This window comes from Ambystoma mexicanum, chromosome 9 (assembly GCF_040938575.1).
Source record: "Ambystoma mexicanum isolate Mex_15411 chromosome 9, UKY_AmexF1_1, whole genome shotgun sequence".
In the NCBI taxonomy this organism is placed as follows: Eukaryota; Metazoa; Chordata; class Amphibia; order Caudata; family Ambystomatidae; genus Ambystoma; species Ambystoma mexicanum.
This window is the reverse complement of record NC_090931.1, coordinates 791224291-791250532: the sequence shown is the minus strand read 5'-3', so window position 1 is coordinate 791250532 and position 26242 is coordinate 791224291. Positions and strand designations below refer to the sequence as shown.

The 26242-nt window shown below is 43.6% G+C and overlaps 1 protein-coding gene across 1 annotated transcript in view; it reads left to right on the top strand.

The window, feature by feature from the left end:
- RFTN2 (raftlin family member 2) overlaps positions 1-26242 on the top strand; it is a 483996-nt gene that overhangs the window by 217495 nt on the left and 240259 nt on the right. The window contains exon 4 of the mRNA XM_069615738.1: positions 25392-25704. Within this exon, the coding sequence (XP_069471839.1) occupies positions 25392-25704 (313 nt within the window). The remainder of the gene's footprint in view (positions 1-25391; positions 25705-26242) is intronic.

Sequence of the window (26242 nt, the reverse complement as noted above, 5' to 3'; positions counted from 1 at the left end):
TCCTACTGTGCAGATGTGTGAGTGAACATGTGTGTGCAGATGTGCAGACATCCAAATATGTGCGCAGTTGTTTTATGTAACAGTCTAGTCTTGCAGATCGATGGTTTAGTCATTGTGTTGCACTCCATTTACAGACACCTACTCACGGAAAGCACTGGAATCAGCAAGAACCTTTGCCGGTCAGTGGTTGTGGATCCAGCAATGGATCTTCTCCTCATCCTAGACCCTGACCACATGCACCATATTTGGCTGATGAAAAATGAAGTGAGAGAATCCTAAACTGTCCCTGTGGTCCATTAGCCTTCAAGACTTTAACTTCACCATAGAGCATAGGCAAGGTACCAAACATTGTAAGGTTAATGGCCCATCCAGGAAGTAACTCATCCAATACTATACAGCACTTGACTCTTGATTTCCTTTTTTAGTGTTTCAGGTCAAAGCAGCTTTTTTACTGTGTACACTCAGTAAATACACACATATCTACAGTTCTATGTCCTGTGTATTACCTGCTATGCAATGTAAAAGAAAGCCACACCAAACGTGCTATGCATTCAGTAACTTGGGTACAATACTGATTATTTTGCAGTAAACGCCTCAAAGTAACATTTAGTTTATGTGAGTTTTTGTGAATGAGTTTTTGTGAGTGTTTGTTATTCTATTTCCATTACAGCAATAGCAAACTTGTAATAATATCAAAAGTAGCTGTTTGATGTGCATTTGTATACAACATGCATTAGATTAAACCGCTGGTGTTCGTCATACTACAATCAGTGAACCAGTTGCACGCACATAGTTTTGCAAATACAATTCCTTAAAACATGTTGCCTACACAACTTAAAAAGGAGCAGCTGTAAACCTACTGAAGGCTACAATTCTGGGCATGGGTCGCCTTCTACCTTTTTGGTATTTTTGCTAGGAACTTAGGATTGGTCAGCCTAAGTTACCTGGGGGAACCTAGATGTGGACCCCTTGCTCACTGTGCCCAGAGAGGCACAGCTTCACTTCACAGAGAGGCACAGTTTCACTTCACTGATGAGGCCCAACAAGGCTGAAACTCGTGTCTGGTGTTGCTGTTAGTACTCTTGTTCAAAGGAGGTTTGTCTGGCATTTCGGTGCTGGACTGCCCTTGTGGGTGGGACAAAGAGTGATATGCAAATGGTTATTCCTCCTTTGTGAAAAATACAGTGATCAAAAAGCAATGGCTGCGGACCATCAAAGTGGGAAAAAACGCAGAACAAGTTATCATGCCATGTTCTTTCTAGAGAGGGCAGCCTGCTACCTTTTTTGTATTTTTGCAAGGAACCTGGGGTTGGTCACCCTAAGTTATCTGGGGGAACCCAGACATGGACCCCTTGCTCACTGTGCTCAGAGAGGCACAGTTCCACCTTTCTGATGAGGCCCAACAAGGCTAAAACACGTGTCTGGGGTTGCTGTTGGTACTCTTGTTCAAAGGAGGTTTGCCTGGCATTTTGGTGCTGAACTGCCCTTGTGGGTGGGACAAAGACTGATATGCAAATGGTTATTCCTCCTTTGTGAAAAGCACAGTGAGCAAAAAGCGATGGCTGCGGACTGTCAAAGTGGGAAAAAAACACAGAACAGGTTATCATGCCATGTTCTTTCTAGAGAGGACCGCCTGCTACCTTTTTTTTATTTTTGCAAGGAACATGGGGTTGGTCACCCTTAGTTACCTGGGGGAACTCTGACGTGGACCCCTTGCTCACTGTGCTCAGAGAGGCACAGCTCCACCTCACTGATGAGGCCCAACAAGGCTAAAACACGTGTCTGGGGTTGCTGTTGCTACTCTTGTTCAAAGGAGGTTTGCATGGCATTTTGGTGCTGAACTGCCCTTGTGGGTGGGACAAAGACTGATATGCAAATGGTTATTCCTCCTTTGTGAAAAGCACAGTGAGCAAAAAGCGATGGCTGCGGACTGTCAAAGTGGGAAAAAAACACAGAACAGGTTATCATGCCATGTTCTTTCTAGAGAGGACCGCCTGCTACCTTTTTTTTATTTTTGCAAGGAACATGGGGTTGGTCACCCTTAGTTACCTGGGGGAACTCTGACATGGACCCCTTGCTCACTGTGCTCAGAGAAGCACAGCTCCACCTCACTGATGAGCCCCAACAAGGCTAAAACACGTGTCTGGGGTTGCTGTTGGTACTCTTGTTCAAAGGAATCTTGCCTGGATCATGCCATGTTCTTTCTAGAGAGGGGCACCTGCAACCTTTCTGGTATTATTTTTAAAAAAATGTATGCTTCTCGAAGATTTACTCTCCCAGGTGCTCTTGGGTCTCTCCTTTCAGACCCGTTCTTCTAGCTTTGCACCTTGTTCTTTGTTCATGTTGTCTCTCGTCTTGTTATCACTCTGTCGCCTCTGGATTGCGCAGTTGCTCGTCCACAAGCTCTCCTCTCTGTCCGTGGTCGAACCCAATCCGGTTTCTGGTCACTTGTTCTGCTACTTTCGTGAGGTAAGCATATGTGATAGGTTTCAGGCAATAGCTGATCTGATCTATTGGGTCATAGTCTTCTCCTTTGTTCCATGTAAATCACCATCCGTTTTCCTCTCAACCTCCCAGATTTAGCAGCTCTATTGCTCTCACCCTGCTCTATGATGATAGCCTCGGTCTTTGGTAAACTATAGATCTTCTGGCTTTTGGTGCCTCGAGCACCACAGCTTTTGGGACCCTGCTTCTGGTCGTAGGTGCTGCAACGTGCAACTAAAGTGTGCTAACCAGAGCTTTTTCACCAGAGGTTAAGGACCTCACCTTCTGGTCATCACAGTATTTGTGAGTGAGCTGTTGCACCACAGGTTTCATGACCTGACCCAGTCATGAAAGGAAGACTCCTGAGAGCGGTTTTCTCAGTAAACATCTGACAGTTATTCATTCAAAGGGTATTCCAGGGTTCACTGCCCACTCACAGATTCACTGCATTCATCTGAAGCAAATAGCAAGACTTGGAAACTCCAGCTAACACAATAACCTTTCCTTAAACCATGTTAAGATAAAACAGTGATACAGTTCCCACACAGTGGGTCAAATGGAACTAATACCATCTACAAATGTCTACCCAGTTATGAATGCCTTTTTTACATATACAATGAACAGTGTTCATAAGTTGTTTTACTGCCATTGACAACTCCAAGAACCAGATGCCATCCCTAAACAACATAATTCTAAGTGAGAGGTGGATGTCATGATGTATGATGGCCTCAATACGTGTTTTCATTACATAATTCCAGATCTTTTGTACTCTGGGAAATAGCAATGTCATGTGTTTTCACATTGCAATTAGCTTGCAGCCTCTCCAGAATTCCTGAGAGGATGCCTGTCCCAAAAGGGAGAGGCAAAATAAGGATGTTTAATTCTGTTTGGAAGCTGATTCAGAAGGATGAAATGACCATTATGGAATAACATAAAATTATAAAAACACAAAAAGACATACACTACATACAAGTGTAGAAAAGACTGGATCTTCAGCCATAGATAGAGAAACATTTGATCACCAACCATGAATAGTTACTAAATATAGTGTAAACAATGTCTTTTACAAATAATATAACAATAAATAACAAACAACCTGCCCAAATACCTAATTAACAGTAATTAATTAGTGACCTTTACCTAAAACATGTAAAATTAGTAGAATGAAATTAAACTGGGTATTTTAGTGGAACCAAGATACACCCCACTTGTTTCTTTGGTTTGATAGACTTAAACATGAATGAAACCACAGAACCTTATAAAACAAGTCTATTCCCAGCAACAGTGAACATTTTTTAAATGTTGTCCTTCAAATAGGAATTAATGGACTTCTAGGCTACAGAAATTAGAAAATCGTATTATATTGAATGAATGGTAGGTAGAGGTTTCTGCAACCCTTTTGATTTAAGTATTATAATTCTAAAGGACATAATTTCTGACATTGGGAGAATACTACAAACTTTTCCAAACCTTTCTCACTAACTCATATATAAGAGGAAAGTCAAATATCGTATGCTTTAGAGAGCCCATCTCACAAATACAATGGGCCTCATTACAAGTTTGCCGGTCCGGTAACAACGGTACCGTTAAGCTTGCCAGTACCATTGTTACCGGACCGGCAAACTACAAGGTCTGCGAGCGGGTGCCTTTCTACGGCACCCGCTCACACACCTTGATGGATGCACCGGCACCATTCATGAATGGTGCTGGTGCATCCATCCTCCCCATTCCCATTGAGTACAATGGGACTCAAATGGGAATGGGGAGTAATAATTACGGCACCCGGCAATGGGGATTTACGGGGTCTGCTCGGGCTGTAATGCCCCGGTAAGTCCCCATTGCCGGGTGCCAGTAAATTCATGACTCTGGCGGCAGCGTGCCTGTATTTACCAGCACAGCTACCGCCAGAGTCCTAATGAGGACCAATGTCAACATTTTCAGTGGTGTCCAAAAGCATATATGTCATAAAAACAAATCAGTTTGATACATCAATATAGGTATAGGTATAAAAAACACTGACATTTGACAACTAAACTTCTTCTCATCCAGGAGCTGAATTAGGAATTTGAATTTCAGTATTGCCTTTATCTTGAACACTAACTACTGGAAAGTATTGCACCAAATTTCGAAGTTATGTGGCTAGATTGAGAAAATATTTTCAAAAGTAATTCCATCCCTATAAAGAATTAATTAGGGGTAGCATTTTGCAAAACAATCCATAACGCAGCTTTTATAATGTTATCGTGGTCCAGTTTATCAGATGACAACATGTATGGAGACTGAAGTTGACTAAAGGAAGAAACCTATTATCCATGCAAATGCCATTTAAATAAAAAATGTCATGACTTAACAAACTTTAATAGAGGAAAGGTCTGATTTTAAAGTAACAAAAGGTCCATTTCATATTCCAGAAACACTTCTTTTGTGAACCTAAGTATGGTGGAAATGTGTTTGAAAGAATCATGGAATCAATAGAATTAAAGAAGGATTCCGGTAGTTTTAGAAGAAGCATCATTAGCAGGTAAACAATCTTTGGAGCAATTGCTAACTCAAAATTAGGACTAACCACTGACCTAAATAATATTTAACCTTAGTTAACATTGCTGAGCATTGAAGATCCACAGTGCTTTTAACATCAACACTAAACAAAATGTCTATGTATGAAATTTTATGCGAATTTCAATTAATACTACTATTGGATATATCCTTTGTACAAAGATTATTAAAAGGAAAGAACTCTTTTCTTAATAAGATGTATTTACATTCAAGGTATAACCTGAAACACTTGAGTATTGGTTAATAATCTCAAAAACAAGCAAAAAAAGGGATACGTGAGTCAGAGAAATACATCTGGATAGGCTGAGACTTTAATATTGGTGTTATATAAAGAAATCTCCCAAGAATACATATAATTGCATACCTTGAATAAAAATTGTTCCAATGCTACCAAAAAGAATAAGGAGAAAGAGGAGAATTGTTACATGTGCCTACATCGAAGAAGAGGCGGGTGAAAGACAATCATTAATGTACAGCTTGGCTGACGGTGAGAAGTATATAGCTCCAATCAATCCTATGAAATAAGGAATATAATTATAATAATTTACTCTGCTAAACAAAACTTTCCAGAAAACTTGGTCGAAAGCTTTCTCGGCGTCTAAAGTCAACAAGCGAGCAGCTGAAGTAATTTTATTTGCGCAGGAAATGACATACCGGAGCACCAAGAAACCACACAGCTGGCAACAGTACGTGGTATAAGACCATTTAGCATAACATAACATAACATCACAATCTTGTATTGTCTGGCAAAAATCTATTTTTGTGAAAAACATTTTGAACGCAACCAATATGTTTGTGGATACATAGTGACAAATGAGAGGCCAAACTTTTAGCAAAGATCTTGTAATCATTGTTAAGAAGAGAAATTGGCCCATATTTAGATATTGAAGTCAAATAAGACAATCGAAACCGCTTGATTGAAAGTACCAACCAGAAGTCTTGTATTCACAAAGGCGTGAAATAGAGTGTGTAAATGAGAAACAAGATGGTTACTAAAGGCTATTTATTTATTTATTTCAATTGTTATGGAGCACCACTCACCCAAAGGCCTCAGAGCACTTACCCTCAACAATGCCTTCAAATCGTCCCAGCATGTGGTGGAGGAGATGTCCTTGGTGCAGATGATTTACCAAAATCCTTCTACGGCTTCAGATAGAACTGCTTTGCTCTTTCCATACTCTATTGCAGCCACGTTAAGACAGACTCTAGTTGCTGGTGTAGGGAACTAGGACATTTGCACATCAAAGATGATTGGATGTGATCCAGGAGGTTAACGGGAAGAAAATCACACTTGCAAACCTCATGGAACAACGGTCTAGAAATAAGTGTCTGAATAGTACATTTTCATGAGAGTTTGAATAATATAAACAATCTTTGTTTTCAGGGTTTTAATCGCAATGTCGACAGGCCTAGTACGATAGTTAATTTAATATTCTTAATGTCTCAAGGCCTTGTAAGAATGTCATTGTATTCTCCCTTGCTCCCTCCCTTGCCTTGAAGTGCTTTGAAACACACGTGTGTATAGGCGCTATACAAATAAACAATCAATCAATCAATGCAGCCAAAAGATGCAATCTTTTCATTTTGTTCATAAGTGTTTAGCATAGGTGGGAACTTGGTCTCATCTGTTTTTAGTCGTAATCTTGTCTTTGTTGCATTTAAATGCCGAAGTCGCCCTTCATCATGTGTAGGATGCATTTCTTTAGAAGATCAATTAAAAACAGGCTTCATTTCAATCGGGCAATATAATTATCCTTATTTTTTGTTTGTATGCTATTGCTTGTTTTACCACATATCTTACACCTTGACATACCACTGTTGAAGATACATCGTATATTTAATACTGCTCCTTTCCCGATGAGCAAAATAATAAGCAGACATTGGCACATTCTGCAAAGCTGCAATGTTTCTAACCACATCAAGGCAATGTTTGTCTCAAAAGGTGGTAATAACTTTAAGGAGAATTTGGTGAAGGACACTCCTATTGACAAATATACGTTACTAAGTACCAAAAAAAGAAGTCCTGCTGATGTTTAGGGTGTGTTATGTGTAATCACATAACTGACTTTTCTTTAGTTGTCACTTAAATACCAAACATTTTCAAATCCGTTAGTTGACTACTTGCATTACAGAATGGATGTTATTTTTCAAAACCTCATACATTGCACAAAGGCAACCCATTACATTTGCACTTAATTCAAAATAGCCCCCTCTTCGAAATATCTGCTATTTGCTCTGCAAAGTGCAAAAGTGAATAAAAACATACCATATCACTGTTACTCCTTTGTTCACTTCATTTTACAAACTGTGTAAATGCTGCCTTCCATTTACACATGGCATGCAGTATTTACAAATGATTCCTATGGAATCCACCTGCTTTTAGCAGGTGTGCAAATCTGGTACATTCCGTAAGAAGCCAATGCATTACCAGCATTAAAATCAAAAGCTGGTGGTAATGCAGGTAAATGGGTATGGCAGAACGAATGTGGTGCCTGAAGTGGTAATCAATAACAGTATGGCTGAACGTAAAAAGCAAGCATAAATGTTTTATGTTTCGTCTGCGAAAATAAGATAATAATGTGGTTTTTACATGCACACGTGTGCCTGTGGACTCCAATATGTTGTCTAAACAACTATTAACATCAAGATGAGAATGATAGAAGACAGAAGCTGACATATGGAACCTCCAAATCAAACTCCTTTAGTACAACACTTTTCGAAATATCAGCATTGAAGCACGTTGGTCAGAATCCAAGGTGTGATACGCATGGATTAAATAGTCGGGCTCTCTTAAACTGACTTAATGATGAAAATGGGCTTAAAGTAATGTTCAGGGCTTTGATGACTGTCACACAAACAGCACTGCTTTGCCTTTCTTTTTTGTGTCATATCTTAATATCTTTTGATTTATCTGTACATGCATGAAGTTTAGAGTTACACAATGATCTGTCTTTCATTTAATAACTTGGACACACTGGGGACTCACCCAGATGCTGCCCTACAGTGATAGGCTCTTTCCTTGTTGGTATGGTACACTGTATATAATTCCTTGATGTAGTGCACCTAACACTGGAACCTTCCTGGTGCCCAAGAACATAGTTTTGAATAGTCCACTTACGACCTTTACATTCCTCACTATTACATTTGATAACACATGTTGTCTGCTGGTTCTCTTGCAATGTGTTCCAGTGAAGGAAAAGGAACCCATGTGCTCTTGTGTTTCCAGTGTGCTCTTAAAAGAGAGTCGCAAGTGTGATGTTACCATCCACAAGTCCAAAGTTCAAGCAGCGCAGCACCTTGACTCTTCTCAGTCTAAAAGATGGGCTGAGCTTGCTTAGCTTCAGATGACAAAATGGTGGCAGTAGCTTTCATTACTGGACCAATGCTTCTTCTGTGTGTCTTCAGACCCTTTTTGAAGGGCCTATCACATATTGCCAGGTTTACTAACCTATGTTTAGTTTTCATTTTATTCCTCACGTACATGCCAGCCATCGGCCACTCTCTGCTGCTTCAGCAATCTTCCCACCCTCTGCCAGTTCTTGCTAGCTGTTATGGAAAGGTTGAAGGAACTAGGAACAGTTCTCTTCTCACTCTTCCTGGCATCCATTTGGTTTGTAGTCTTGTTTAACTTGTGAAAGGGTCATCCTGTTGTTTCACAACTTTAAAAAAGCTATTGGCACTCCGGCAAGTGCACCAGGGTGTCAATAGCTATAATCCCTACCGACCTGTAGTTTTGGACCTGGAGCATTACCAGGTGCAAAATCCCCCCATCTCTGGGGTTATTGCTTAATTATTGCCTTCTGCCATATTGCATTATTTGCAATGGAACTGAAAACATGCCAATGTTCTAATAAAATCAGAGCTTCTTCTGTGACTGCTGGTACTACTGATCCGAAAATATCCTTGGAGCTGTATGGGTGGGAGAAGGGAGTTGGCACCTATGTGTAGTCTGTGTCCTAGCTTTTGTTGTGAATATATATGTGCTAATAGTTTTATTTGTTGGGTATAGTTACCAGTTTTTAGAGTAAATGTGCCTGTTAAGCACCATAGATTTGGACATCTCCCCTATGGAAATAATTGTTTTGTCCTGGTCATATCATACCACCATGAATTTCAACGTCAACGCACAGCAACATAGTCTTTGTCAAGTCAAAATGGCCTATACTAACAAAACCTAATTCCTGCCCTATCTCTTATACAAAAAGTGTGTAAAGGGGAATATGTATGAATATGTATGCAAAGGAAAATCAGTGTTATAACATAAAAGATCAAGATGGCTGAGTGAGCTCTCCTTCCCACGTTGGACACCACAGAGTAAGGCAGCCCCCGTAAACAGGATGACACACTCTGGCTCAGGTTCTTAAAAACAAGGGAGTTCAAAACATGGGTTGCGGCCGGCTTGACCTTCCACGTTAAAGTCACTTATTCCAGTTCAACAAAAAGCTTTAACAGTTCACATAGGTCTCCCTCAGCCGGCTCAGACCTATCAATCAACAAGCCGAATTCAGTGCAGATCTCCCTCAGCCGGGCTCGGACCTCGCAATCACAGCACTTGTAGGGGTTCCCTTCCCCAAGCTTTATTCACATTTGTTAGGGGTTCCCTTCCCCTAACTTAATTCATGTTCCAGGTCTCCCTCAGCCAGGCTAGGACCTTTCACTGTTGTCGAAGACTTTCAAATGTGCAAGGCTTTCCATAAACCTCTGCAGGACCACTTCGACTTTCACTTAAGCTCACACTCTTGTGTTATTTTCCCCAGTATCTCTTGGTCTTGGAAGTTCAGCACCATAAGCTCAAAAGTTCATAGAAATCTTTATGCTACAGTTACCACCTTTTAGCTTCCCCTTTCGCCGGAGTTCATCTTGACCATTGTGCATTTCAAAATTCGTTTACTTTGCTGCTTTATAACAAGCTACCACATATTTTGCGGAGACTTTCGAGTGGACTAGTTACTTTTGCCAGATCACTCCGCTACTCTGTATCACTGGCTTCACAGTTATCGGTTATTTAAAGTTCACCACAGGTCTGCCTTCCTTTGTGTCTCATCCACACGTGTGCAGCCTTCATTTGTAAGATATACTGTTGCAACTTTAATCTTTCCTTAACACCCACTGGCCTTTCATGTTGCTCGCCAACTCACCGGCTGTATGCATTCCTTTCTTGTCTTTGCGGTTTTAATTCACTAGTCAAGGTTAATACCACAGGCTTGCCCTCCCCTCCCCAGCTCTGTCGTTCACCCGGGAGGGTCGCTGGTGTCCTTGAAACACAATGCAGTCTTCTTGTCTGGGATTTCACCTTCTCCACGTATCTTTCACAGCTCTTCCGAGGCAACAGCCTCCTGCAGGGATCTCATGGGTTTATCAACCTTTGGTCTGGTCCCTCTGTCAGTCGCTCTGCTCCAGTAGGTTCGCCTTTGCCCCGGAAGTTCTGCTCCTTCTCGTGTTCTGCCTTGCTCAGAGTGTGTCTTTATGTTCCGCCTTTTATCCGTGTGGGGAGAGCTAATGGGTATCAGATGTATGTGATTCAAGTCACGTGCCTGGCCTTGCCTGACCCGATTTGTCGGGATATGTCCAATGAGATATGTAAGGTTTAGCCTCTTTAATCTCATTTAACCTCTTCCTTGGCCCAATGTTTGTGTGGAAAGGAGGGGGGGTAGTTGAGACATTGGAACATCCTATAAAATAGGATGGGGTACAGATACGGGAAAGGGGTGAGTACTGCATCTCAGCAAACAAAAAGATGAGATGTATCCATCTTATCAAATCTGACGCTTCTCAATTGGCTCCAGAGGAGCAGGAATTATTTGTTGAAAGTTAGTAAATAGAATTATTCTCAATTTCTTTTTCTTAAAGTATGCTTCTAGATTCGTATTTGTGAATGAATTCAGCCAGTCTATGTTAGAAGTACAGAAAATGCTTAATGCACATTTCTGTGATTATATTTATATAAGGTGGTGAGTATTGAGACAGAAAAATAGTACTATTGTCAATTTTTTGTACATGAGCCAATGCATTTCGGTATTTATACCACGTGCTTTTGAAACACTGTAAGCAGGTCGAGTGAGGCATACAACATTTTACCTTTCCGCATTCATTTCATTTCAATCCACAGTAATTGATACGTTGCTGTGGTGATAATCCCGCCCTCAGGTTGCCATGGAGAAGCGGGACGTGAGATGTACAAGCATGGAGAACATTTAACTTATTATAGTGGTGCCCACCCCTTCCCAGCCCTCTTCACGGAGTACTGCATCTCACCATCGGTTGCCTCACCCCCACCCCCTGAAAAGCCCTCACCCAGGGGATACTCTCATACTGGTGCACCCACAGGGTCTGGATCCAAAGGCGATGGCCGTGCTCTGGCCACCTGAGAGAGAGATTCCTGAGGACTAGTAGGTGAGACACCCTTTGGTTTCTCATGCTGGAAAGAATTATTAAAACTAAAACCACAGCCAACATGATTTATCTCTGTGGCATTATCTTGTTTGCATAATTCAATAAATGTTTAATTTAACCACATCTTTTTGAAGACGTTATGAAAGAAATCTTAACATTGTCATCCGAGCTTCATCCCTCACAACATTTAGCATTACCAAACCGAATACATACATTTATTCTCTGACCCCATCATCTGTAACATAGCCGTTTGCCAAGTATATAATTCCAGGGTGCTTCCAGGTCAAGAGTGACACTGTTACCTCTCTACAACAAAATAAGTATTGGAACTTAGGAAGTAAGGATCAATTGTCTTAAATCTAATGATAGTCAAAGTACCACAAAATGTGGCCACTCACAAATATGTTTCTAGACAAAAAAACAGACATGGTTGATATTTAAGCACAAGATGGAATCACCTGCTCTTAACATTTGGAAGACATTCATCTGGTCTTGTGACAAAGAATGACAAAGCATTCTTTTTGATTTAGCAGAAGAATTGATCTGAGATCTTTCTGCACTTGTGTGGATCAAATCACTTCCCTCAAACCCTGATGGTGGGACTCGCACTGTATACGAACAAAACCACATATGAAGTTTTATATTTTCTCTTATACTATTGTTCTTTTATAATGGACCATTAGAATACATTAGCTAGACTCTGAAATTATTGTCTATAAATACACTGACACTACCTTTTGTTTGATAAGAGATGAGCGAGAAAGATCTGTTTCCAGGGATGTCAATTGACTCAAATACAAGGGGCGGCTAAAGTAGCATACTCTTTGCGTAACCATGTGATGACAGCATTATATCCCCATTGAAGATTTATAGGATCCATCTTGTTTTCCTGCAGGCCATTTTTGCTAAAGCCTGGTTTCCCGGGTCCCGGTTCGCTGCTGCAGGAAAACACTTTTGCTTTAGCCCACTCCATCCGTACGCTTCTCTTGTGCATTGGACACCACCACAAACTCTGTAGTCACCTCTCCCTGGCTTCCCCACACAACTCCCTTATCACATGTGGGAGACACTCCCCCAAGCCTGGTCTCCCTCTGGGCCCCACTCATTCTGTCCTGTGACTCTGCTTCCTCCACCCTGCCTCCCACCAACACTTTTCTTAACAATTTAATAAAAAAGTTAACATTCTAATGTGTGTCCAGTGAAGTAAATTGAATTGTTTTGCTTTACTCTTTGCTATATGTGGACATTTTACAATCCTGTGGCTTGTCTGAACGAGATAATGACTGTATAAATGTGTGTACTTCTCTAGAGCTTACCAGACAGAAAAATCCGTTCTATGGTCTTTTTTGTCTATATAAATATAACAGTGCCTTCCAGGTTAGACCATAGAACAGAGATAGACCTGGTATCCTTTGTTACTCCAGTTTTTTGCTCCCACCAACACCAGCCAACCTTTCTCTCCATCCCTAACCTTCCACCCCCCCGGCCTAATTCTTACCTTGGTCATCCTGTCGCTACCACTTCCCTGTCTTCTCAACAGGCAGTAGTTCGGGAAAAAGCAGCCTTTTGGAAATCAGTGTTTGGTGAAAGTGGGCACTTCTGATAATATATATGTCTCCAGATGATGTCTCCAAATGATGGGAACAGCAATGGGCACTCGAATGGCACTGCAGTATACAAATCTATTCATGGCACAATTAGAGGTAGATTTTCTTGTCACCTGTGACTACAGACCTTTGAGATACCTTTGCTACATCGATGACATCCTCCTGATTTGGACTGCTCGGGAACAAGACGTCCTAAACTTCCACTGAAGGTTTCGAAGATTTAACGAATACCATGCAACCATCAACCTTAAACTCTCCTACTCTCCTGAAAAAGTACCTTTCCTCAACAACACCGTAACAATAAAAGATGACCAGCTACAGACCAAAGTATATTGTAAACCAATAGATCATGCCAGCTACTTGAAGAATGACTTCTTCTACCCAGTGCACACAAAACATGCAACAATATTCAACCAAACATTAAGATACAAGCGGGCGCTCGAGAACTTGTGACCAAGATGGCCGCTGCTTGCTGATCGTATAGACCGAGAGGAGGAGTCCCAGGTCTGCTTTGACCCAGAAGTGTGAATTGTGGGCGATGGGGAGTGTGGCTGCCTGTAACGTGGCTCTGGAGGTCAAAGCTGGGGCCTCTCTGGTGCATCCTCGACGAGTTATCGGCTGGCCAGCTGGGAGTCCAGTAGTGCGGTGAGGAGGGCCGGCCCACTGAGCAGGGTGCGGCAGCTGAAGTCAGACCAGAGGAGGGCCAGGCCCCACTATTGTGGTACAGGCTTTGACTGTAGGCAGCAGTGAAGTGAGTGAGGAGTGGACCAGGGGTCAGTCCCGGTGGAGCACGAGGTCCTTGGGTCTGTGGACAGTCCTGCAGGCTGCTGGCACGGGTTCCCCTACCCGCCCCCTCGGAGGCAGCTGCGAGGTGTGGGGCGGCCGCTCTGGAACTGGTGAGGGCAGCGTGACCCCAGCATACTACCACTCCGTTTAGCACATCAACGTTGCAGCACTGCAGGGGCTCAGAGCGCTGCCAGTGTTGGGAGCGTGATCTCGCTGTGCTGGTGTGTGCTCCCTGACTGGGCGGCATTGATGGGAGTGGGGCGGGCGATTCCGGCGGCGGCAGGAGAAGAGAGCCTTACTGTAACACCAGCACTCCCAAGCCAGAGGTGAAGTACCAAAAGGTGGCTGGAGGTTCCAGTTGATAGAGTGCCATTACACCAGTGATGAGGAGAGGACTGGGCTAAGCAGGATGGGCACGGCTGATCTGGAGGAGGGACAGCCCGCACGTCAGGTTTTGCAGTGCAGAGGAGACAAGCATCATCAGAGAAAAGTGAGCGAGCAGCTAGTGGATGGCCAAAGGGAACAAGAAGCAGGGCCGCCTGCAGTTCACGCCGAAGGAAGGTTTAGCTCTGTGTAGGAGCCAGCATTGGCTGCTTCGGCCTCAACTACATCTGGAGGGTCTGCGAGTCAGGCCTCAGACCTGAGCTTATGCAGAAGAGGATTGAAAAGGAGAGCAGTTGCCTTCGCAAAGCAATGCACAGAGTAGACATGCTGGAAGATACAAGTAGCAAGGTGACCCAGGCTATTCGAGGACTTCAGTGGGAGGTAAAATAAACACGAGACAAGAATGAAGACCTCGAAGCGAGATCTCGCCAAAATAATATAGGAGTGGCTGGGATTCCAGAGGCGAGGCCTCCGCAAAATATGGAGTAGTTCATGGAATCCTTTATTAAGGAGGTCTTGGGCTACCCTCCGCTTTCCTCACAATTCTTGATTGAGCTGACTCACTGTGTGTCCACGCATAAACCCAGACTGGGTCAGAATCCGTGCCCAGTCATTGCGGGATTACTGAACTACCATGACCGTGATTCTATTCTGTGCAGAGCACAAGAACTTGGGGACTTGCATTATAAGGAATCCACGATATTACCCAATCTGTTCAGCGGGCGCGACTCTCGTTCCGGGCTGCGAAGCTCTTGTTGAGTGAAAAGGGGATACAATTTGCTATGCTGTACCCCTCCAAACTGCAGTTATTCATGATAACAGGACCCATTTGCTTCACCGATCCATTTATAACCTTTGTGGAGTCCCTCCCTGGGGGCTAAGAGGGTGGGGGCCTGGGAGTGGGCAACTTTGTAGTGGTGCGATTTCCTGGTGATGTTTTGCTACAGATGTGATTTCTACAGAACAGTTTTATGGGTGACTGAAGCATGAGCCATTTTATTGAAATGCGGTATTTGGGAAGGCACTCACATTGTCATTCCTCTTGTTTGGTTATGTAACAAATTGGATCAGTTGCTGTTTATCCTGGTATGCATGGGCCTCCTCCTTTGCGGGGGTAGCTCGCAGTGGTGCGGCCAACAAAGTCGCTGAGTCTGGTGCCCCCGGGTAGGTGTCCTGGTGGAGAGAATAGGGGAAGTTTTGGGTGGGTTGTGGGTGGGGGCATCACTGCCGGTTGGAGTGGGCAGTGGGGGAGGAGGAGGGGGTTCTGGGCCATGTTGAAGCGGGGGTATGGAGTGCAGGGTTGGGAGGGTGGCGTGGGAGTGGTTGGGGGCATGTTGGGGCATGTTATGATCTTAGTTTTTATATTTTTGCTTGTGTGTGCTTTATGTTTATTTTTTGTCAAAATATTGATTTGATGATGATGTTATGCTAAAAATAAAGGTTCATGTTGCTCTGAAAACTGTGTGGAGTACACAGATTTACTGTTGGGCTATGTTTGTTTGGGATGGCAGGCAGGTCTAAGTTTCACAATGTCAGGTGATGGCTAGGGTACTGCCATGTGAGCGCTGCACCCTTCTCAGCTGGAACGTAAGAAGGCCCATCTCAGCTGGAACGTAAGAGGGCTAAACAACCATGCTAAAATGCTCAAGATCGTGGCTTATGGGGAGCGTAAAAGGGCCAAGATCTTGTTTCTTCAGGAAACCCACTTGAAGATGAATGAGGGGCTTGCAAGGTCCTGGGGAGATGCGCGATTTTATACTTCTTATTCCTCATATGCCCATGGAGTGTCGATTATTGTTCATAAATCATTGGGGTTTGGGCTGCTGCAAGAAGAATGCAACCCTGATGGGAGGTTTGTCATAGTGTAGGGGACCCTGGCTCCGAACCGGGTTACCTTGGTCAATGTGTACGACCTGAATGTGGATGATCCTAGTTTCTATGACACCCTCTGGGCGTAGTGCTAAGCATACTCACATACTCTATTAATTGTAGCTGGGGACTTCAACACGATTCTGCATGCTGAGTGGGATAGATCCACGGTCAGTTCAAAGCCACTCTCCTCGGCTGTTAGAGCAATACGGGGGGGCTAGCAGACTTTGGGCTGGTGGATTTGTGGAGAACGCTGAATCCCGATGAGAGGGATTATTCATTTTACTCCTCTGCGCACAACATGAGGGCCTGCATTGATTATATACTGGTAGGACCGAGCCTGGATCCTAGTACAGACAGCTGCGTTATGCTGCTGAGAACATTGTCAGACCATTCCCTGATTTTGCGGCAGTTTCAGGTCGAGAATCTGACGGTTGTTAGGTCCCATTGGCGATTCAAATGCCAAGTGCTGCTGGACGTGGTGTATCGGAGTGAAGTGCAAGAGATTATAACATCTTTTTTGTAATGTGAGATCAGTGTCCTCGACCGACATCCTCTGGGAGTCGTTTAAGGTGTACCTGAGAGGACTCTCCTTTTCGATTGAAAATGGGGTGCTCAAGATGATATGAAGGAGACTGGGGGAACTAAAAGCTGGTCTAAAACAATGGCAGTCCTGGGGAGGGGTGCAGCCCTCTGATGACTTCCTGGCAGAGGTTCGATTTGCTCTTGATCAATTTAGAGAAGAGGCTGGCAAGGAGGTGTTTTTTCTTGCGTCCCCTCGATTGGCACGTAGGTATGTGGAGGAGGGAAGACCTGGCCTGCACTTAGCTCATCTGGTGAGGGGCGCAAGCGGTCAAACGGACATCCCAGCAATTCGGTGTGCGGATGGCATAATAATAATAATAATTTCGCACTTATATAGCGCTATGAACCCTCAGGTATCTCGGTGTGTGGTGCTCATTTATCGACCTCAGAAGGATGAAAGGCTGAGTTTGGCTCCGCTGGGATTCGAACCTGCGTTAGCAGGCTCTGCACGGATGTCAAAGCGAGCGCTCTACTCTCTGTGCCACTTGACCGGCTCGATGGTTTTGGATCCCAATTTAATTCTTGTAGAGTTCTTGGATTTCTACGAGAACTTGTATGCGGCTAGGTGCAGGGCAGAGCCAGGTATCTTGCAGTTGTTCGTGGGGAAGACTGCGCTGGAGGAGTTAGATGTGCAGGCTAAAACAGTCTTGGGCGCTCCTATTACAGTAGAGGACATTCTGACATTCAAAGACCCCTCGACCGCTAAGGCCCTGGGTTCGAACGGAATCACCATGGAATTCTTTAAGAAATATGGCCCCAGTCCTGCTGATTATCTGCTTCAGGTGTGGCAGGAGGACCTACAATCAGGGTTCTTGCCTCCTATGATACATGAGGGAATAATATCTTTGATACTAAAGCCCAATAAAGACACATTTGACTGTGCCTCCTACAGGCCGATACCTCTCATCAATATGGATACGTTCGTGACATACTGGATGCCAGAATCCTCGTTCTTCCCATATGTCAGGATAGAAAGGAGATCAGCACACCCATACTCGTTACAGAGCACCCTGATCTCTAAGCAGATTAATGATAAGTGCCCATTTGACCCTGCGGCATGTACAGTCCATGCATGGCGAAGGCTGTACCAGAGAATGTAAGTGTCCCTCCCGTATGCCCCTGAAGTTTTGATCTGGGATCTTCAATGCTTGGCTCTGACGTGTAATGGTAGGATTAAGAGGGAATGGTCTCGTTTTGGGGTAAATTATTTGTTCGACTTCTATGCTAATGGACAGTTTGTGTCCTGGGAGCAAGTTAGTGCCAAACTAGGAGGTGCATTTGGGTTGGCATTATAGTTTTTTAGGATTTGCGAGGTATTTTGGCCTGGTCGTCAACCTTTCCCAATGAGCTGCAGGTCTTTCCCTTTTGAAGTACCTGGTCAATGCAGCGAATGCAAAGAGGGTAGTCTCGACAATATACCAGATGGCACTAAGCTCAGCTCCAAAGGAGGCACTAGCATGTAGGGCACAGTGAAAAGCAGATATTGGCTTAGACTTGGGGGATTAGATGTGGCGGTATATGTGCTTATACTTTAGAAAAGTAGCAATCAACTCATTCAATTTAAAATTCTTCATCGAGCCTGTGTGTCACAGGAGGTCCCGAGGAAATTTGATCACTCCAATGACGGTAGATGCCCTAGATGCAAAAGCGATAATGCTAGATTCAACCATGCCCTGTGGAACTGTCCTTCCCTGATGACTTTTTGGTAGCAGGTAACAGAAATTACAAGGTGTATGATAGGTCTATAGGTCCCTCAGCATATCCTTTGCTGTATGTTTGGGTGGCTTCCTAGGTTTTCTAAGGGGAGGAGGAAACTATTGTCTATATGTATGCTTCTGGCTAAGCGCTGCATTTCAATGTGTTGGTCGAATCCTGTGGCTCCAACGGCGGCAAAGTGGCTGGAAGACCTGGTGTGGTGTTGTGATATTGAGCTGGAGTATTGCAGCCTGCACTTTGGCAGATCTAGGCCTGGTGATATATGGGACCCTGTATGTGCTGTCTGTGAAAGCTGTGAGCAATGCTGGAGTGGGTGGAGAAGGGTGTTTGAGGGCTGAGGAAAGTTGTTTTAGGGTATAACTACTGTCTTTGCCGGAGCAAGAGAGCAGGGTAAAGTAGTAGGAGAGTTTCAGTATGTTTCAGAGAGAGGAGAGTATGCAGTTGGACTCTGGTAAAATCAAAGTAGTGTATTAGGTCATACAGACGTTGATGGCTGATAACTCGCTAGCCTTAAAGAGAGACAAAACTGAACTGCTGATGGTAGCCTCAGGTCCTGACCCGAAAAAACTTATTCCATGAGTGTCTCCCAAGAGTGTGAAGATGCTGTGCGCCAAATTATCCATGAAACCTCATGTCTCACACACACGTGCTTTGTGTGGTTATACAACGCAGCTTCTTAGCCACATTCGACCCTTCATCTCGGCAAGTAACTGTTCTCTTGTAGCCTCTGCGCTAGTGAACTCAAAGCTAGACTATTGTAATAGTCTGCTGGCAGGCACCACGCAAGCCAATCTACACTTGCACCAGGTATCTCAAAACTGTGCAGTTTGCAGACCTCACAGCCTATCAAGATGGCATCATGTCTCCGATGCCAGAAGAGAACTCCACTGGCTCCCCATTGGACACCACATCACCCATAAAAGTCTGACCTTGTCCTACAACTGTTGAACCAGTTCCAGCCCTAAATACGTCAAGAATCGGATCAAGGTGAATAAATTGGTACGCCACTTGCGCTCTCGGAACAATCCTAAATTGTTTCATCCGAGGCACAGGCTTGTCAGGTTTGGCGTACTACTTTTGATGTCCAGGCTCCCCTATCGTGGAATGCTTTACCAGGCTCCATAAGATCCGCAGGCACTGTCATTGTCTTTAAAAAACTGGTCAAGCACCGCCTCTTCAACCTGAAACCTGGCTGAATTGATAGCCCTTTTTAGTAGCCCCCCCTCTCTGACCCATGTCCGTCATGTCTCTGTTTTCTGTGTCTTTCTGTGCTCTCTGAGTCCCATGGGCATGTGGCCTTCTACAAAATTTAAATAATAATAATGCATGGCTCGCCTTGCTCAGGGGGCGGGGGGGGGGGTGCCTGACACATTTTCTCTTGTAAGCTGGGGATGACTTAATGACGTTTCCTTGCAGGATTTAAGTAGATTGGGGATCTAGCAAGGCCTGGTGACCTGCTGTAGACACATTGGTCATATCTGTATCTGTTTTGTTTATCCTCAGCAAGATGCTATTTATTTACGATTATGTGTACTCTACTGACACTCTCTGTAACGTGAACCTAGCAATAAATAAAGTGTTAAAAAAAAGCATTAATATACAATCGAATATGCTCAGACACAAAGGACCGGGATAAAAACATACACATTTGGAGGTCAGACTTCATAAACGGTGGATACAACCACAGAATTGTGGACAACCAGATTCATCTCCGGGAGCGAAAGAGACACAAATACAGGTGCCATTGGTAATCACATACAATCCACAGTTGGAAGCCCTCTGCAAGATTGTTAAGGAACTCCACCCATCCTGCAACAAGATAAACATCTGAGAGAAGTTTTTCCTAAAATGCCCCTCCTTGCTTTCAGACAACCAGACCAATCAGAAGGGAATGATGGTCAGCAGCAGATTACACCAAGAGTACCTATTATGAACCATGCCTTGCAGAAACAAAAGATGCCCAACCTGCCCACATATCAACATTTCGGACACAGTTTCGGACACAGTCAAGGTACCCCACAGCACTACAAAATTATGGGGCGTTTTACATGTGCATCCATCAATATTGTTTATTTGATTATGTGCATGAAATGTCCTGGCAGGGCTTCTCTATTGGGGAAACCTTTCAACCTCTACACAAACCTCTACACAAACTCCATCGTCAGAGTGTCAGTCAGAGTGTCAAGCGATGCCGGCACTCAATGTATTTTGGGATTTTTGGATTAAACGCACATTTAGGGGACTGTTCACCTTGTTCCCAGCAGAGCGGCTGATCATCAAACTATTCCACACTGTAATAATGTCAAATGGGGAAGGCAAGCTTGTTTCTATGATGTATGCCAAACTGTTGGAGGAGAATGAAGAGAGGTATGCACAGAGTGTGAAAGTGGCATGGGAAAAGTCCTTGCAGTGTACATACCAGAGGATGATTGGAAGTACAAATGTGCTCAAATGAAGGTTCTTTCTATAAATACAGTTTACATTTCTACATCAAATTTATTACATACTGGTTAAAATGCAGAAGTTCAATTTGGAGACCTCTGCTAATTGTAAGTGGTGCGGCTATGGTCCCGCTGACTTTGTCCACTGGCATGGCACTGCACAGCTATCTACAAGTTTTAGGAGAATGTCTTAAGAGAAATTAGTAAGATTCTGGGCGAAAGCATTGCGTTGGACCCCAAAGTTGGTCTGCTGGGCTCACATCATCACACGCCAGTAAGATTGTGGGCTTCTTCCTATTGCTGGCGAAACTCTGTGTTGCGAAAGCATGGGGCCCTGGACCACCACCAGGCACAGCATGTGGCTGAGCGATATCACATACTGCTATAACACGGAGGAGCACTACCGGCAAATGGTGACCAAATCGAACTGACCTTGCGACATATGGTCAAGCTATTGGAATTACCTCATTTACAGACCAACCTCTGATTCACCGTGCACAGGTCAGAATGTGGCTAGCTTGGTATAGGGCGATGCGGCAAGCATGATCATGCGTGTAGCTGGGAACCACGGTTGACTGTGAATGTGCCATTAGTATATTAAGGCTTGTGTCCTGTCAAATCCAGGCTGTCCCTAAGGAAGAAATGTAGCTCCACTCCAAGCCATAACCTTGGTTGGTTTTATGTCACTGACGACTGTTATTGATATACCTTTCATGTTTTTGCTGTACTCTTTTTTGTCCAGTTTCAATTGGCAGAAATGATTGAATATGCAATCCTTTACCTTATACTGAATGCCAATAAAAAGAAAGTTTAAATAAGAGTGTCAAGCGATGCACAAACGAGAGTCAAGCTGATAAGCATTTTTCATAAACTAATCATCCCCTTGATAATCTAAAAATTGCTGTATTCCAGGGTAATTTCAGGACTGACAAAGCCAGATGGACCTATGAATTCAAATGCATGCACATTTATTTTCAATTCACCAGCAGGGGGCTTGAATAGACATTGCAGTTTCATGAGTCACTATCCAGACTCTCCCTTTTTCCACCCATAGAGATACAGGGATCACAACGTTCCATTATTTTTTCCAAAGCTGTTCACAGGCATTCAACGGACACTGTACTAGCCTCGTTAAGGCAATCAATCATTGGCAGACTCCCTCCAACCGAGCTTCATCTTCCCTCAAGATGCCCCAGCTGAAAGTCTTCCCAGAGACTTGTCAGGGCCCCTGTTTCTAGTCAAACCATACGCTTTCCTCATGAATGTGATGTAACAAAATCGCGACATGGTATTTTGACACTAAGTTATTACACTGGTCTCCACGAGTCACAGGCCTTCTAGAGGCACCAGCCTGATATGTTGATGATTGTGCTACTACTGATCTTGCAAAGGGACTGGTTGACATACAGAAATTCAACTTGACTGCACCTACAATGACTGACAGTAACCCATTTCCTCCTGCCTTCCTGAGATGACTCTAAACGAATGGGCTGTTTTTTCTCATACTGCTCTTCAGCTTCACTGACCCCTATCCCACGTAACACAGTGTACCATTTAGACCTTGAAGATTGCAATGTGTGGGGGAGTTCAACATCTATACATGCCTCTCTGGGAAAAACTACAAATTAGGTACACATACAAGCACAGATAAACAGGTATTTCCAGGAGGAGTTATGTAAACTGTAATGCTGTAATGTTTTTCAATGGCTTCATTCCATTCCTGCCTGAGGAAGTGGAGAAATTCCATGAAAGCTCACAAATATGCAAAATAAATGACTTTGGGCCTCATTATGACTCCAGTGGCAGCCATGCTTGTAAAACTGGCACAGCTGCCGCCAGGGTCATTTTTTTTCCGGCGCCCGGGAATGGTCAATTACCAGGTCATTACGGCCCCGCTGGACCCGGTAATTGCCCATTTCCGGCCGAAGGTAAAAAATGCTCCCCATTCCCATTGAGCCCCATAGGGCTCAATGGGAATGGGGAGGCCGCATGCAATGGCACCATTCTGAATGGTGCCAGTGCATCCGACATGGTCAGCTCGTGGGTGCTGGTCTGGCCGCCGGTCAGACCTGGCGGCGAAATGGCACCTGTGAGCAGCAAGCTTACCGGTACCATAGTTACTGGACTGGCAAACCTATAATGAGGCCCTTTGTTGGCCTAATTAAGGTATGGACTCATTGTTTTCTTATATAAATATCAAATATGCTTTTACTTCAGAGGCAGCCTCATATAACGTGCACTTCATCTCTAAACACACAGTCCCCTTTCCTAGCCCTTGTGACCTTCTTTAGGGATACAGCCCCTGCACTAAGGCTAGAGGGGAGGGACACAGGGGGTATTATGTCTTCTAGTATCACTCTTAAACGTTAAAGATTATCCTTTTTACCACGGATGTGGTAAGGGAGGGAAAGATTTGGGATCAACTTAAAGTAAACATTGCTTGCAGACAGCATTGTTTACTGCACTAGCCCTGTACTCTTGGACCTCGAGGACTCACTTGTAGAACCAGAGGTTAGGAAATATAAATAAGGTACTGGCAATGCGGTGGTAGCCAGGGGTAGAAGCTCCTATGATTGGCATTCCATAAATGCAATCCCTGTAGAAAATAAAGACTTCACCATGAATATCATGAACAATGACTAACCAACTTGCTTGTTCAACATAATTTAACAATGTGGTAGCTTAAGTCACATCTGAGGTTAAAATGGGTCAAACTGATCACCCCATTTGTCATAACAACCCACAAAAACAACTAAAGAGCCATATACAGGATTAACAGTGGTGATGAGACATTTACAGAAAACCTAGTCAAGTACATTTTAAAACTGCAATACTAAAAGAAAAAACAGCCTGCCTCATCTTTTACATGCACTCAAGAGAAGACATAAAAAACACAGTCTGATAGCCCATATCTTGCTTGTCGTGGGTCTCTGAATCCATTGTAGGAATTGACGATTGGTGTATAGGGCATAGATCCTTCCATAACTAGATTCCACAACCTTGTTACCAAGTCAGGGGGTATTTGAAATAACAAGAAGACACTCGGATAGGCTGCATAAGCTAAGACGAGTGGCAGAACCAGTCCAGGAGATGGGGGTAATTTGAACCCCTTTTGGGATCTCCTCAGTGTCTGGTGCAACCTTGCCTTGACTCTTGCAGGGCTGGTAGGCTTCCATTGAAGTTTAAAACAAAAGTGCACACATCGTGCTGCTGATTGCCAGGTTATTATGCAACCACGTTAGGAAGAGAGCTCCTGCAGCGCTCCACATGTTCACGCCCTTCTGGGTGTGCAGGGCATTGCTTGGATTTTTTCTGCTTGCTCCCTTCCCATGAACACTGTATGCACCCAGAACAGAAGGCGATGTAAGGTACGATTTTCTTTCTTTTAAACATTTGTATAGTGTTGTAGTGTATATGTGCATGCGTGCATGCATGCTTGTTTGAATGTAATGCGTGTGAGCTCAAGCAAGAGTTTTGCATGAAAGTGGGCCTGTGCATGTATGTATGTGTATGCAAGTATATGTTAGTGACAAAGTGAGTGTGTGCGTTTGTGTGTGTGGGTGTGGGCTTGTGTCTGACTGAGTGTGTGGGTGTCTGGGTAAGAGTGGGAGCAGGAATGCAATGAGCACATGTATGTCTGTATAGCAAGGGGGAAGGCTAGTAATCAGTTCTCATATTTATTGTGAGCTCAGCTTCATGAACTTGATTTATAGTGACCATTTCTGGCATAGAATGTGTCTACAGCCTCATTCAAGTCATTTACATTGGCTATTACTGGCATAGGATGTGGGCTCTGGCCACACCTTCATGAAAGTGTTTATTACTAGAATAAATAGATTGGTACCACAACGTCATGAAAGTGATTTACAGTGCTCATGTGTACTGTTGATGACATGGCACTTACTGGATGTTTTCATATGTTACCATAGAGAACCAGTTGTAAATTGTATGGCTTTTTACCCCATTTAAAAAAAATGCAAAATGCACAATTTCATCAACACATTAAAAAAATGGTCTCAGGGCGAACCCACCCAACCCCCTTCATTATTTGAGGCTCCCTCACTGCGCTCGATCACGTGGGCCAATATAGGGATATTTTTTAGCACCTCCACTGAAAATACTCACCAGCTGTGACTCCCCTTCCACCCACAGCACAAAATGATGCCTCCGCCACTGGGTAAGATACACCGTAACAGCAGTTGTGGCTGCTCCCACTGAGATATTCTCTTATAGAATGATCAGGAGCCTCACTTTAAAACTCAGATTAGAAAAGTCAGAGATAAGAAAAAATTTCAGAAGGGACAGAAGAAATTCAAGAGTTACTCTGTTGAACAGTTGTTATCTTCAATCTTTCACTTCCTCCCCACCTCTTACTTGTACCTGTCTATCTCCACTTGCGCCAGTCATATTTCTTGCTGCTTTAAAATTGACAACATAAAAACTTGAAAGTCACATGATCTCTCGGTCTGATGTAGTAGGTACATACAAGTGTTTACTAACCTCTGATCCTTGCATTCCTGGCAATAATAATACATACTCTATGCACCTCTGTATTACCTTTGCTTTGCAGGTGAATGAAGCATCCAAAAGAGGAATGAAATTTGTGGGTTTTCTAACACGTCATATATCTCAGACCAAATTGTGCAATGACACACATCATACGGATATAGAGGTCGAGCATGGAACAATGTGTAGAAGACATGCAGAGCAGAGCAACAATGACGTGCATGAAAACGACAAAAACTGGACTCTAGAAACATTGAGTGGTCAGTCATCTGAAAGTGGAATAGAGGAAGAAAGTCAGGAAGACACTGGCAACTTTCAAGAGTCTTCTCCTCAGTTTGGAAACAAGGGCAGTCCTTTCAGATCTCGAAAGGGAGAAGGTAATATACATTCTAGTGGTGTAAATGTGTGTTCATGTTTTGGTGGCAGCTCTCCTGACGTTTTGAAGTTCTTAAGATGCATGCCTCTTGTGATTGAAAAACTGCCAGTGCTGCATGAATTCTCTTGATTTTCTCTGCTTTATCGTGCTTCCGAAATAGCTGGCCTTCATCAATGCATGAAAGCCAGCTATTTCGGTAGTACTTTCTTTTCTTCAATAGTACTACCTGGATATCAGTTTGGAAAAAATGTGGAATCCAATGTATACTTTTGTAATCAGATGTCCGTATAGTGAACCTTTGCATGGAAATACATGGGGGCCCAGGCATCCCTATTAACTAAGGGAATCGATTCCTGACAATTGACGTGGCATGTGTTCGCTCAGCGTAGTATGATTACACTCCAGAAAATAGGAACAAACAGAACTGTGGTGTTGGGAAGATCTCTTGGATTATCAGGTCCTCAGTTTTAATATCTGTCACCATAAATATGTCATTGTTGCCAGCCCTTACAGTGGGCCACTGTGGCTCCTAGGTAAAC